Source organism: Diospyros lotus, chromosome 12 (assembly GCF_014633365.1).
Source record: "Diospyros lotus cultivar Yz01 chromosome 12, ASM1463336v1, whole genome shotgun sequence".
Classification (NCBI taxonomy): Eukaryota; Viridiplantae; Streptophyta; class Magnoliopsida; order Ericales; family Ebenaceae; genus Diospyros; species Diospyros lotus.
In genome coordinates, this window is record NC_068349.1 from 3,660,462 (window position 1) to 3,676,288 (window position 15,827).

Genomic DNA, 15,827 nt, shown 5'->3' on the forward strand with positions numbered 1-15,827 from the left:
CTAATAAGTTTAATCTAACTTTCAAATCATTCATTTTTATCAATTTTCTCGTATTATTTCCAAACTTTATAAAGAGTCATTGTAATTTAAACACTCGATAATAAAAAAAATATTATTTATATTTCCTAAATTACATAGTATAGTTAAAATAATAAAAATATTTTTTATATATACGTGATCAAAATACTCATCACCCAAAATAATAAGACAGTGTGAGAAATATTTTAATTATTTACTTGGGATGATTACTTTTGCGTGACCTCAATACTCGTGCTATCAATTACGTTAAGAGAGATAAATCACAAGTTAAGTCTTTAACTGGGATAATAATTGAACTCTTTGTGTACAGTTGAAAGTGTAACTTTGATGTATAGTATGGTCCCTCGATAATATAGCACAAAACCAAGGCCAGTGACGGCGATTGCGCACAGATGACATCAATCTAATGGCACTGATGTGGCATCTACGAGGAAACGCGGCACAGCCTGAACCGTTGATGCGTAACTACATCAGAATAAGTATGTACCGTGGAGGAGCAGATTGATTCCTCGTCCCAAACAACCTCTTTCCATTCTCGCGCTCTTGCTCTTGCTCAAGACATTCTTTTCTCCTTTTCAAGAAATTGCAGTCGCCGTCGATTTCTCTTTCTCGGTCTCGATTAACGTATTTCAGTTCAATCAGGCTGAGTTGCAGTCGCATGAGGTATTGATTCCGGCTCGTCTTATCTATTCATTTGGCTCTACATTTCGTCAAGTCTTCTGGTTCAGGAGCTTCTCGAACTTCAAATTGCTCGTTAATGTTTCTGCTATTTCATTTTACGGTTTCAAGTTATGCGATGCCAATCAATTTTAACTTATTGGGTTGAAATAAGGGCTTGCATAGATAAACAATTAGGGTTTAGGGTTTTGGCTACCATGTTACTTTTGGGGCTTTAATAGTATCAAAATCTAGCATTGGGCATTATTTGTGCATTTTATTGGATTAATATGTAGTTCTCGACTGTATCATGTTATTCTTGACTTTGTTTAACGGATCTTGTCGCTGATTTGATATGACCCAGTCACACCCAAGTCTATCCTAGGTAAATCGAAGATGTGAAATAACGTGTATTGTTTTGTTGGTTTCGGAAGGAAATGGTTGCTGAAAATTTTCATCAGTGTGCTGAAGCGTTTGGATTTTTTAATTCATTTTATCCGAAAGGATACTGCTTGATACTTTGGATGGCATGTATATGGAACTGTAGTATTCAGTTCCTTTAGTCAAGTGCAAGGAACAGTCAAACTTCATTATGCAGAAAGAGAACAAGAAAAACAGATCATCCCATTTCCTTGCATGTGAAGCCATTCCTTGAAAGTTTTAGGGCTAAAACATTTTCCTTTTTTATGTGTTGCGAAATATATCATGTAGATATTAATCATACTAGCTTTGGAATTTCTTAGTTTCTGCATTGCCAAATATATCATGTAGATATAATCATACCAGATTTGGAATTTCTTAGTGTCTTGAGAATTAGCCATAAAATATTGCTTTTGGTGTTTGGACTTCAAGTGAAAGTGCCATGTGAAAAGCAATAAATCTTTGTTTAAGAATTTACTCTTTGCATTCTCAAAACACAATTGTGTTAATCAAGCATGTTTAGATTTAGGTGAAGGATATTTATATTAAAAAAAAAGTAAATTGGTCTTGTTGATGATGTCAAAGGTGCTCATCCTCTTTGTAAGGGCTAGAAGATATGCTTGCACCCTTAATCCGAGGAAGTATTAGCAGTATTTTTGTCATTTGAGAAGGTTTGTCGCATAATGTGTTCGAAATTTCTGAATTTGGTGAAACTTGCTCTTTATTTCATTTGGTTGCACGCACCTGGACCTGTTCTGCCAAAAGCAAGTTAATTTTACATGTAGCATAGATACAGTAAGTACAAATAGGTTGGGATAACATTAATTTGACTGAAAATTACTGGAAGATAATGGTATTATGGCATTGGTAAGTTGAACTTTTACACATAAAATTTAGATTTCACCTATTTCTGGAAAGTATTAAAACCACTATAACAACATGAACTGCCTTAATCTAATCAGGCAACAAAATGTGGGAATATAACTTTTAGCGTCATGTACACATTTGGAAAAAAAATTGAGTGATGTTGTTTATTTTGTTTTTATTTTTTTGGTAAGTAAAGCTAATGTAGAAATAAATACACAAGAGGCAGACTCTGCACAAAATGAGTGATATTGTAATTATTTTGTGTTTTTTTGCCCATTTTCTATTATTCCTCCATGCAACTTTGTGCCAATGTTAATCTTACCTTCTCAGCATCAAGGAGAGATGAACAAGAAAAAGAACCCATTTGTTTTCCTAGATGTATCAATGGATGGCGATCCTGTGGAAAGAATTACGATTGAGGTAATTTATCGTTCAGGAAACCACTCACATCTATTTTTTTCCTCAAGTTGTTTGGTTTTCTCAAATTCCATCCTCCTGCAAGTTAATGCTTGGATTTCTCTATTTAGATACTGATGTAAGTTCTTTTTGGAAAATGCAGCTGTTTGCTGATGTTGTTCCTAGGACAGCTGAGAATTTTCGGGCACTCTGTACAGGTATCTTTTTGTGATTGCAACATAATTTACTTGATAATATTATAATCTGTAATGGAATCTTGCAGTGTAAATTCAAAACTGCTACTTCAATATGTTTCTGTAGCTTATTTAACAAAGAAATCAAGAAAAAAAAATCACTGTCACCTTAGATTGTTCAACGGAATATCCTATAAGCATTAAACAAATTATATATAATATCATTTGGTGATTTCATGTGCAATGAGTATTTGTTCTTTACCTAAACCTTATTCACTTTGTAGTAATAGCAAGAAGTTGCATGATTTGTGCGTGTGTGTGATATATATATATATATATATAGAGAGAGAGAGAGAGAGAGAGAGAGAGAGAGAGAGAGAGAGAGAGAGTGGGTTCTTCCTGTAGGCGCCAGCTAGCCATGAGAATCAACAAGTTTCTCAAATTAATCCGGTTTATCATTACATAAACCATCTGGTTTCGAGTCCAGTTCCCAGTTGAATTAGCTGGTCAGAAGTAGAAGCTATTGGCTACTGTATTTTCTGTTTCTTAATGTGAAAAATGATTGGTCATATCTGATTTCTTGAACTCCATCATTGAACTTTTGTTCAACAAGAAAGCATTATATTTTGGTTGCACCGGCATATATTTGTCAGATTTAATGGTCTCATTATGGTCCTCTGTAGGTGAGAAGGGCAATGGAGTTTCAACGGGGAAACCTTTGCACTACAAAGGATCTAAATTCCATCGCATAATCAAAGGATTCATGGCCCAAGTACGTTACTTCTTATAAATCATTTGAAGGTCAATGTGTGATAATCTTTTTCACTGCTTTTCTGGTACAAGATAGTGCTGGCTGGTCGCTTTGATATATGATTGTTCAACTAATGATACAGCTACTTGCATCACAGTCATCAAATTGTATAAAGATGCTCTTTTATCAATTCATGACAATTGCATGTTCAGTGCATTTTTCTTAGATCTTTGAGGTTACCATCCTTCCATCCACAATACTTATCGGAATATTCTAGATATGTTCTCTGAGATGAACAATATGGTCACTTGGGTTTAATGCTTGCATATCGAATCAACCTTTTTTCTCACTTAAACTAAGTGGAAGATATTATGGTACCAATGATGACTCAATGTGAACAGATGCAGCCCATGAACAATGAAAATGAGTTTACCTATTACTCGCACAATTGAAAAATATTGTCATAATTTAACTGAAAACTCAATATTAATGAGTTAATGGTAATGACATGTCACTGTAATAAAGCCAGTCCTTTTAACCTTTTATATAGTAATTCACTTGAATTACTATACTAACAAGGGTTAATATTTGTTAAAGTTCAACTGAGAATCCATGAGTTTAGGAACTCAGGATGGTTCTTTTGCATAAAGGTGAAAAAACCTGAGAAAATAATGAGATAAAGCATATGCCTAAATTTTATGCATCAATCACAATGATGCAGAAAACAAGCTTTGTTCTTATGGCAAGGCTTTTTGGAGTTTCTGTTTCCACTCCCATTGATGGAGATATGGCATAAGATGTTTATCTCAATAGATCATAACACATAGCACTGCTATTACATCAAAAGAGCTTCCTGAACACATGTCCCCCAGGGGAACTCCAGCAGCGTAGGCTGCATTCTTCCACTAAGCAGACATGAGTTTTTGTCACAAGAAGTTGTGCCCTTTCAGCAGGCATACACAATTCACAGGAAAGGGGCCTACTGGGCAAGTGGATGAACTAATTCTTAAGAGTAATCTATTACCATGGTTTAATTGCTGGGTCTTTGAAGGCTGGGATTATCTGCTTACATTGGCATGAAAGGATATGCTGCTTCTTCTGTTTCCAATTATTCTGATTCTTTAAGTTTCCTCTGTACTTGTGTATACATTTCTATAGAAATCATTGTCAATAATTATTATTTCCTTTCCATGCAGGGTGGTGATTTCCAAAATGGAAATGGTATGCTTTTTCTTCCATAGATATTTTTTCTTTAATTAATGCTGTTATTATATTCCATCTTTATGCCTGACAATGTAAGGGACTACCTTTTGTGTTAGCAGGCACTGGAGGAGAAAGCATATATGGAGGAAAGTTTGCAGGTAGATTATTAGTTATAGTTGATAGATTGTTCATTGTTGAATGAGAAGTCTGACCAAATATGGAGGAAAGTTTGCAGGTAGATTATTATTTGCAGTTGATAGATGTTTCACTTCTCTATGCAGATGAGAACTTTCAACTGGAACATAGTGGCCCTGGTCTCCTCTCAATGGCAAATTGTGGTCGGAACACAAATGGATCACAATTCTTCATAATTTTCAAGCATCAACCCCATCTTGATGGGTATATGATCTTGGTGTTTATTGTGTCCTTAATTTTGGCTTGTCGTCTTGCTTCTCGTGGTCTATATCCCTATACTTACTATGTTGTATAACTTATTTTGGATTTTGGTTTGTTTTTATGGCAGAAAGCATGTTGTCTTTGGGAAGGTTGTGAAGGGAATGGATGTTGTTAGGAAGATTGAACAGGTGGGAACAGCTCATGGGAAACCTTCGGGGACTGTAAAAATTGTTGATTGTGGTGAAGTATATGAAAGCAAAATTCGTGATGCAAATGAAGCAGGGAAAGGTATTTCTGAGATCCTGATCACAAATTACATTATCTCAGTGCATGATCATGGAGCATATTATCACACACTTCATTTTCAGGGAAAAAGAAGAAATCTGGTAAAGCTGGTTCCTCAGAGGATCGCTCTAATGGGAAAAGGAAAGAGAGGCACAGAACATCTCCAAAAGACAGAAGAAAAAAGAGAAAAAGAAGATACTCTTCATCTGATTCATATAGCTCTGATACTGATTCTGATTCATATTCCTCAGGGACTGATTCTGATTCTAGGTCAGATTCAGATACCAATTCCAGGTCAGATTCAGATTCTGAATCTGACTCCTATTCATCAAGCTCTTCCAGTGATGGAAGGCTACGGAAAAAGAGGCCAACTAGGAGACAGAGATTCCAACATCAGAAAAAAAGGAGGGATGGACGCAGGGAGAAGACAAGAGGTCGGCAATATAAAAGATCGAGGGCCAAATCTAAACGGTAACTTTCACTGATATATAAGTCCAATACACTGTTGTCTGATCCTTGATTTATAACTTGTACTCTTTTAGGGATGTTATGTTCAGTCTGCTGTTTTCTGATCCTTCATTTATAAACTTTTCTCTTTGAAAATCTTGCATTATCCTCAGGAGCCCTGAGAGTTCAAGTGACACAGAGAGTACAAGTTCAAGCAGTGGCACTGCTAGCTCTGATGACGAAAAGGCCAGACGCCCCATTTCTGCTCGTAAAACCAATTACCTGTCAAATTCTCAAAATAAGCAATCACCGAATCTTGGTAGGATATCTGTACTTTTAATGTATTTGTATTGACATTCCTGTGGCCCAGTTAATATTTGATTGATAACCTGTATGTGCAAGCTGGAGACAAGGACATCAAATTGAATTTTATCCATTTTTATGGTGATATCCTGCCTTATGCTGGCTTGTGTGTACAGATGTCACGAAGAAATCCCCCACCATTCAAATAGGAAAACAAACTCTCCTTGAGCAGAAGAAGGGTCGTGAACAGAAGATGGAGGACAACTCATCTCATGAAGAGGGAGAATTTTCTCAGAAGGGTGATGAAGCCTTGAAAAATAGTCATGGCATGGAAATGAAATCCAATAAAACTGTCAATAAGCATAATTATTCTGACGACCTGAAAAAAACCAGGTTTTAGCTTTTGCCTTGCATCAGTTGTACATATGCATTTGCTTTAATGTTGTGACTTTGCAGCTTGCATGTCACTTTCATACTAGAGCTTGGATAAAATGAAATAACATTGAACCTCTGACCTTGTAATGAACAGAAGCGCAACCCCAAGCCCCACAGGAAGGCTGAGATCCCGCCGTGGCAGCAGTCCAAGCATGAGCCCTGAAAGGAGTGGGAGTAGCCCCAGGTTCCAAAATGATAGTGGAAATCCTGCTAGACAGTCTGAGGAGCAAAACAGGGATGGTTCCCTGATGAGTCCTAGAGGCAGTCCTACAAGCAAGGTCCTGGAACCATCTGCTTCCAATCATGGTCGAGCTCTGTCAAGAAGCCGTTCTCCAAATGGCACCCCAAAACGCATTAGAAAAGGTCGTGGGTTTACTGAACGATATTCCTTTGCACGACGGTACCGAACCCCATCTCCGGAGCGTGCACCTCGTCGGCCTTACAAATATGGTGGGCGAAATGTTCATGACAGGGTTCATGATAGGTAATGTCAAGGTAATATATCTTTGAATTTAGGGTGAGGTCACCATTAACTTCAAACTTTGGTTTGTTCAGGTATTCAAGCTATAGAAAATTCCCCGATCGCTCACCACAACGGCGTTATAAAAGCCCACCAAGAGGCAGGAGCCCTGCCAGGTTCTCCTCTTCCTCTTCTTCTTTCTCTTTCTCATCCATACATATTTATAGGGTCTTCCACTTCATTTTCCCTTCTACTTGTTAAAATTGTACTCAGTTTTTTATCTCTAAGGGTGTGTTTTGATTTGGGGTGGAAAGTGGGGCGGAATTCCAATTCCATGGAATTCCAATTCTCACCACCCCTCACCCCCTAGGAATTCTGATTCCTTAATTTCAAGGAAAATCTTCACTTTTTGAACTAAGATGGAATTCGAATTCCATAGGAAAAAAAAACTGTTTGATGGAATTTCTTGGAATTTAGATGGAATTCGAATTCCACCCCCATTTTTCATCTCTATCAAACGCACCCTAAGTTGATTTTCCATGACTCCCCCAAGATTGTGAGGGTGGAAACATAGAAGTAAACTGAAACAGTTACTGCTAATCTAATCCAGACCTCTGGAACTACACTTCCTTGGTTCAAGCAAAATATCTCTTGGTGAATGCTTCTTTATTGTTCTTGACTATTTGTTGCCTATCGGGCTATTTTTATTCTCAATGAAGCACTACTCTACCATTGTCTGGTGCTTGGTGGATCTAATCAAAGGGCAAATATGCATATTTATTTTATTTCCGTGATAAGTTTTTTTTTCCTCTTTGTTTTTCTTCATAAGATACTCAAATAAGAGTTATCCCTTTATGGTTGATCAAGGTCCATAGTAGCAGTGAAACCACTTGAATCTTTTACTCATTTTGTTATACAATAATAACAATATATAAGTCTATTCCACTGGAGTCGCTACATAGATTCCTGGTCGTCAATAATTTCTTTCTTCAACCATCTTTGCTGTAAGGCAATTATAATACACATCATTCCTAAGAATTTCCCACAGTTTTTGTTGGTATTCATCTCTCTCTCTCTCCTTTTCTTTTTTTCTTTCTTTCTTTTTTTTTTTTTTGTTGTTAAAAGCCGTTTTTCTATCCATTCTCCTCACAAGAGCATATATTGGTCTTTTCCTCATAAGATCTAACCATGTTAATCACACCTTTTTTGTGTTTTATCTTTAATAGCAGTCCCTCTGATTTTATGATGGACAACCTCATTTCTAGTTCTATTCCTTCTTGTATGGCTGCACATTTAGCATATTGTACTTGTATTTGTTATGCTTATATTTTGCACATGTTCGTGTTTTATTTTTCCAACATTCTGTGCTATATAACGAAGCTAGTCGTGTAGCTGTCCAATAAAGTTTTCAGTCTTCCTTGCCACTTAATTATTTCTTTAATATACTGTCATTATTTATTCAGGAGTCAACTATGATTCTTGTGATTCAATCTTTAAAATCTCCTATATATATATATATATATACACGTGATTTCGATTCTTTAAATTAAAGCCTCAGGTTTACTTGCTATACTGGAAATCTGTACCCATGTTATATGAGCAGATGGGTTCCTGAGTGTCTGCTTTCACGAAAAATGGGTTATACGAAGTTACCCGTTTCTATTTGTTTTATAATCTGGACCCCTGTCCATTCTGTCATTTTCCCCTTAAAGAGCAAGCTGATGCACCCTTATACACAACCAAGTAATTTGCGTTTTTCTCTTCCATAGATACCACAGCAGGAGAAGTAGGAGCAACTCCCGCAGCCCAGGTCTTCCCCATAATCATCACAGAAGAAACCCTGTGCGCAGTCGCAGCCCTGTAGATAGGCAACCTGCAATGAGTGATAGGTTGAGATCTCGTCTTGGGCCTCGGATGGATGATGAGCGCCCTTCAAAGAGAAGAGGAACAGGTTCAAGGTCCAGGAGCCGAGACTCAACTAGCTCTAGGCCACCCAGTCCTCTTAGAAAGGCACCCCCCAAAAAGGTGGCAACTGCATCCTCCAGCAGGTCTACATCGAGCTCCCCAGGTGGACAACGGGGTTTGGTTTCTTACGGCGATATCACTCCTGAAAACGGTACAAACTAGTTTCAATCATGAAGAGAGGCCGCATGATTTGGTCCTAGTTTGCTCGTACAAGGTGAGCGAGGAGGCAAGCCTACGAATTTGCCTACCCAGTTTGATATTCCTTTATGTACAATTCAGTGGCCTGCAGAACTACCTTTATTAGGAAGTTTCGTTTGTTGAGCTCGCTTGCATGCTAGAGTTAGCTGATAAATTAAACTCTGATTTGGCAATTGGCATGGCAATGGAGGGAGGGGCTTGTTCTTGTTGGATATGCCATTTTACTGCATTTTGGGAGTGTGATTTTGGTCATTACTTGATTGACATATTTGAGGATTTTGTGAATTTTGCTATTTGTACTTCATATAATTCAATGGTTTTTGGCCTTCTGATAATTAATTGCTGGCATGGGTAATGGGTTGGTTGCTCTTTCTGTGGGTTCTTCTTCTTTCTAAGAACATAATTTAATGAAATTGTGACATCCCGTCATAGGTTAATCATGTTACCATTTGTGCATACGAGATGTGGCAATAATATTTAGTAGCAGATGATTTTTATAATTTTAAAAATAAAAGAGTTTTTCTGTATTTATTGCCATGTATTTTATGATTTGGGCACGTGGGTTTGTTATGTCATGTATGACGATAAAATGGCATAAGCGTCCCGAAATGATTCTCTCACACACGTATTTTATGATTTGTAAACGTGGATTTGTTATGTCATATGGTGATAAAAGGCTAAAGACATATCTAGCCTCCTCATCTTTTCTCATTTAACCATTTAGCCCCTTCAAGTTTGGAAGGGATCTATTTAACCCCTTTTAAGTTTTAATTTAAACTTATTAAACACCCTAACTTATAACTTAAAGACCCCTCAGCCCCCTCATGGTCCAGTCAGCCCGCGCGTGGAATAAAACAACGCTGAAGAGCGCGTGAGTAGAAAGAATAGAAACATCTTGTTGTTTACTATTTTCCTTTTTGTTATTAAATATTACTTATTATTTTCTTTTTTGTTGTTACATGTTTTTACTATTTTCCTTTTTGTTGTTAAATATTTTCTTGCTTCCATACTGTAATTTTAATTTTTTTAAATGCTAATATTTTTGCTGCTTGCTATTTTCTTGCCTTCTCAAATATTGGCATTCTAATCAATTAAAATTACAGTAAACAGTGGCATTCTAATAAATTAAAATTACAATAAGCAGTAAAAAAGAAATGGGTCTATCTTTTTCTCTCTCTCCCTCCTCCTGCTGTCGTGGTCTCATCTTCTATCCTTCTCTTCCACCAAGACCTACCGTCGTTGCAGCCATTGCCGTCTCTGTTGCGGCTGCCGCCTTCTCCGCTCTTTCGCGCTTCTAGTCGTTCGTCTCTAATCACCGCCCTTCTTTGCTGTTGGTGTCCCTACTTCTTCAATTGCAACGGCTTGGTTTCTTCTCTAATTTTGCTTCTTGCATCAATTCTTCTCCCATTCAATCCCTTCTCTGTTCTTCCCTTTTTCAATCCCCGTTCTTCCACCAAGATCCACCACTGCCTCCAATTGCTGCTGTCGCCTCCTCCGTCTGTATATATATATATACATATAGATATATATACATAATATATATGCATCAGTTTCCTATATATATTATGTATACGTACAGCTTCATATATATATATATATATATAGATATATATTATGTTCCAGACCCATCCCTGCGTTAGACATCAGCTTAGTCCGCTGCCTCCATCGTCGACATCTGCCCCTGAGCACCACTATATATATATATATAACAACAGTGTTCACTATATAAATTTGTATTAATATAAATTTTTGATAAATAATTATATATAATTTATCAATATTTAATGATAAAAATTTATCATTTAGACATCAACATATTTATTGTATTAATATAGAATTTTAATAAATAAAAGTATATAATTTATTAATTGATAAAATTTTATTAGACATCAATATGTTGGCATTGTATCAATAATAAAATAATAATTTATAATTTATTAATACATATCATATTAATATATAACTTAATACTAAATAAATGTGCGTGTCACACACTTACAATTTTGCAGTTGATTTTGAATTTTAAAGTGCTTAATAGGTCTTAAATTGAAAGTTGAGGTAGTTGATAGTGTGTCTTTAGCCATGATAAAATAAAGTAAGCTCGGTGCTTGAAATGACGCTCTCTCTCTCTCCCTCTTTCTCAAATTTCTTCCAATTATATATATTTGATAATTAATAGCGAAGATCTCAACTTTATAATTTCTTAATTAAAGACAAAATTATAAAAACAAATATATAAAATTTGATAGCAAAATTAAAGCGGCCTAATAATAATATTGCAGCGACCAATGACTATGGAGTCTGGACTTATTAGTCAATGCTTCGATCTACCGTTGGATGGGTGGTTTGATTCAGAACTCTTCAGTCTTTTCTCCATTCGTGGATTAAGTCTACAGAGGCTGAATTGTATCTGTACTACACCACACCACAGCCGCGGAAATCTTCCTCAACATTTCATTTTGATATTTAAAATAATTTATATATGAATATTAATTTATTTAATTATGAGTTATATTAATATAAATATATAATATTATCTTAAATTATTATGTATGTATCTAAATAACATTTTTACAAGAAAAAATAGGAGGCACGTACAGGGGGGGGGGCACTGGGAGATCAGATCATCACCTTCGTGTTACTTATTTATGTATTGGAATATGGTATTTTTTATCATATTAATAATACATATATGTAGTAATAATATAATAATATATCAATATCATTATAAATGTTACGAATAATATTGTTCAATCAAATCTTAGAAAAGGAGAGCCCTCAGCAGACTGGACGTCTGGACCGGGTTGGAGTGGCAGCGAGCGTCATTGACGAATTCCTCCCTGCACAGCGTCAGCCCCTGATTCTAGAGATTTCTTGACTGTTGAATAATATATTACTTCTCACCGGCACCTTTGACTTTCGTCACTCACTCGTCTTTTTCTTCTCTCTCTCTCTCTCTCTCACACACACACACACACACAGAATAACAGACTGAATCTGAATAAATTGTGGCCTGGAGTCTGGAGAACGTGCCAAGTTCAAAGCATTGCAATCTCCTCCTCCTCCGACACCGCTGCTTGCTCCATTTTGTTCGGAGATAGGATAACGCCGGCCAGCCTCTGATCGGCAATCTCACATGGCCGATTCGTTGACGGAAGAACAGGTCGCGGAGTTCCGAGAAGCCTTCTGTTTGATCGACAAGGATTCCGACGGTACGTAATGTTCTAACTTCATTTCTCCTCATCTTCTCATCGTATGCAAAACGAAAGAAGAATTACGATTGGTAACTCGCCTGTATACATATTATTCATAGGCTTCATTACCGTGGAGGAACTGGCCACGGTCATCCAGTCTCTGAATGAGCATCCGACAAGGCAAGAGGTCGAAGACATGATAAGCGAAGTCGACACCGACGGAAAAGGCACCATTAATTTCGAGGAGTTTTTGAATGTCATGGGAATAAAAGCCAAAGTACGCATCGATAATCGCTAAAGCGCGAATTTTGCTAAATTCTAGGGTTTAATTTTGTTCGTGATCCGTAGACGAAATTTGCTTGGAGTATTTACACAGAAATTAATGTGTTTTCAACAGGACAGCGTAGAAGATGAGCTTAAAGAAGCATTCAGAGTGTTCGATCGAGATCAAGACGGATTCATATCAGCCGCTGAGGTGAACTAAATCTGATCTTGTATAAAAATATATGGTTTTTTATCGTAAAAATTATTCAAAAGATGACCAACACTTCACAAAAAGTACGTAATTGTCGGCTTCAACTCTTTTACTTTTTTTTGTTTTTGTTTTTTCATGTTCAGAAAATACTTATTTATTATTATTATTTTCTTTTTGCAGTTGAGACAGGTGATGATGAATCTGGGAGAGAGACTGACGGATGAAGAGGCTATCCAGATGGTTCGGGAAGCTGATCTAGATGGAGACGAGCGTGTTAGCTATGAAGAATTTGCCAGGATGATGATGGCGGTGTGACCAAAATAGAATGAATATATATATATATATATATATGGGTGCGTGTGTATGTGTATTATAGTGTTCTTTTTGTTTGCATTTCATCCTCCACGGATATTTGTTTCCTTTGGGCTGTTTGTTGCAGCCTAAAGCATGCAACTTTTAACTTCAAAAAAATGGAATATAGTGTTTGTTTTACCTTGTAGAATGTTAATTTATGTCTTCTACTAATTATTAAAAGGCGTAGAAATTAGCTTTTTTAAAATTGGGGTACTCCAGCTTCTACAACTTTTGATTAAACAGTCATATTTTTGTGACAATCTTACCCTAATTTTTAACAAAGAATTACCTTTCTGTCCACATAATCAAGTGTATCTCTTCTCTACCGTCATCTCCATTTTCAGATTTTTTCTTCTCTCTCGCCTCTTCTCTCTATATACTAATTAATTTTTTTAGAACACTTGAAATTTATACATATACACTAATTAATTTTTAAATTATTATTCTATAACTATTAAGGGTATTATGGATAATTATACAAAAATAAGTTATTTTATAGCTTATGGTATCAAATACTACAACTATTTAACTATAACTTTTAAAAAGTTGCAACAAACAGATTCACAAGTTATTCTAAATTTTAGAAGTTATAATCTGATAAGTTAGAAACTATAATTTCTCTAATTAAACTGAAACAAACAGGCCGTTATATGGACACTTAATTTTAATATTTAAAATAAAATTTTATATTAACATATTGTATATTATTATATATTAATATGACATATAATATGATGATATATAAATGCATAAATATTAGGAACAGAGCAGAATGTCAGGCAACAATTCTTTAAATGAAAGTATTCATTATTCTGGGTCTAAGAAGAATGTGACGATGATATTTATTGTAATTAAAATGCATATTAGTTAGATTAGGAAAAAAAAAACTATGTATTAATTAGTTTTGCATTTTATCCATGCATTGACATGGAGCTGTATTGTTTTATATAATGAGTTTACGAAGGTGGTACGTTACCAAGGAGGCTGAAGTGGTCACCTTTGCTTAATTTAATTTGTCATCCTATTGATCGACAATGCAACTAATGAAAATGTGACTTATAAAGACACGTAAACAAATAATATTACAGGAATCTTGATTTAGTAGTTGGCAGCGCCCGGCTTGGGTTTTCTAAGGTCAGGATAATTTTTTTTAAATGTGTCCGTTTATATAAATTAAATAAAAAATAAAAATTATTAACTAATTAATTTTATTAAAATTATAAGAATTTATAAAAGATAAGAAAGAATAATTTGGAGTCTCATTAAAACCTTGTTTAAGAATGTTTAAAGAAATTCAATGAGACAAAACGCTAAACAAAGAAAAGGAGTACCCTGTATTGTAAACATTGTATTAAAAACGAAAACTACATATTTGAGTCTACATGATGATTTCTCCCGAATCTTCGTAAGTATTTCTTAATTTGATCAATATTCCTTTCATCCTCACAATTAATCGAAGCAAAAACAATCATCACATGTATCTACAAAATAAAAATAGCAATGAAATCTTCTTTTGATAGGGTACAAGCAGCAACTTCTTTTGGTATATTTTCTTTTTAATTTTTTATACACATATATACATAGACTTAAAAATAAGTTTTGGGCCCCTCTCAGTTGTGGGCCTTGGGTTGAACCCCTAGTTCATGACGACTCTGATAGTTGGTGATAATATTATTGGTAATAATTTGTTTTATTCATTTTAGAAAGATAAATTTTTCAACCAGTAATGGAATAAAAATGTACCAAAATTATGATAATTACTTTTTAATGTCAAAATAAGGATGGTACATGGTAGACAGAGACCCCTCTACTTCTCTTTATACTCACATCTTTATTATTGCCTTCCCATGCCTATGATATTTAGTTTAACCTTTTTTATCTTTATATATATATATATCGATGTAGCAATGGATACTCATATATGTTATATATCATTTTGATGAATTCATATTCATAGTTTAAATAATTTTATATCAATTTGATAATAAAATAAGCTGACATTAGTATAAGAAAAAGTTAAAAAGAAATAATTTTATTTATTATACGTATTTCTCGCACCATTTCTCATGAGCCAGACTCAGTCTAATGGGCCGGCTTAATCGCTCGAAGCCCAGAAGACCCAGGTAACCTCGCCAAAGAAAATTCATACACCATCAAAATTCAAAACTCGTAAAGCGAGCATCTTGCGAGCTCTTGGCAAAGCCCCTAACGAGCTCCCAGCAAAACCCTCAGTTCGCTAGACTATCCAGATTGCTAGCCTAAAACCTCCAGCTCGCATAAGTGACAAAGCTGCTGAGAAGTCAAGGATAGGGTCCATCTACTTTACCTACAATAGCCCATGCTCCTCGTAATGGGGATCCCACTCCCGATTTTGTGTTGATGATAGGGGTTGTTTGTCCCCCAAAATATTATCTTTATATTTTTATATATTATTTGAATTGTAAAGGCCCCTCATTATAAATAGGAGCCGGAGATACCATGAAAAGAATGAGAAAAATAATCAAACACCACCATTCTGAAAGAATAATCAGAGTACAGTCGTAAAGTAGGCATCGTTTTGGCCGAATCACGTGAAAATTCTTGTGTTGACTCACATCTGAGGTTTTTGTTCTATTCTTCTTAACACTTTTGACTTACTCACCGTAACCCAAAAACGAATCACGATCGGCTGAAATTGAACGCCGACAGTATTAATTTAAATTATTCTAATATATTAAGTATTCAAAAAATATCATCTTATTTTAGTGATAGTAAGAGTAAAAGATAATATAAATAGAATATGTTTGAT

The 15,827-nt window shown here is 35.4% G+C and overlaps 3 protein-coding genes across 3 annotated transcripts in view; 2 read left to right on the forward strand and 1 right to left on the reverse strand.

Annotated features, from left to right (window-relative positions):
- LOC127786488 (autophagy-related protein 9) overlaps positions 1–15,827 on the reverse strand; it is a gene marked incomplete in the record, with an annotated part of 1,007,132 nt that overhangs the window by 645,109 nt on the left and 346,196 nt on the right.
- Positions 537–9,355, forward strand: LOC127786494 (peptidyl-prolyl cis-trans isomerase CYP63). The gene is made up of 14 exons (XM_052313932.1): positions 537–702; positions 2,314–2,403; positions 2,543–2,597; positions 3,257–3,345; positions 4,521–4,545; positions 4,647–4,685; positions 4,809–4,926; positions 5,051–5,211; positions 5,292–5,679; positions 5,829–5,974; positions 6,135–6,351; positions 6,488–6,877; positions 6,949–7,029; positions 8,623–9,355. The coding sequence occupies exons 2-14, from the start codon at positions 2,326–2,328 to the stop codon at positions 8,978–8,980; spliced, it is 2,145 nt and encodes a 714-aa protein (XP_052169892.1). The 5' UTR covers positions 537–702; positions 2,314–2,325; the 3' UTR covers positions 8,981–9,355.
- On the forward strand, positions 11,966–13,162 carry LOC127786584 (calmodulin-like). The gene is made up of 4 exons (XM_052314076.1): positions 11,966–12,228; positions 12,330–12,487; positions 12,608–12,685; positions 12,866–13,162. The coding sequence occupies exons 1-4, from the start codon at positions 12,153–12,155 to the stop codon at positions 12,998–13,000; spliced, it is 447 nt and encodes a 148-aa protein (XP_052170036.1). The 5' UTR covers positions 11,966–12,152; the 3' UTR covers positions 13,001–13,162.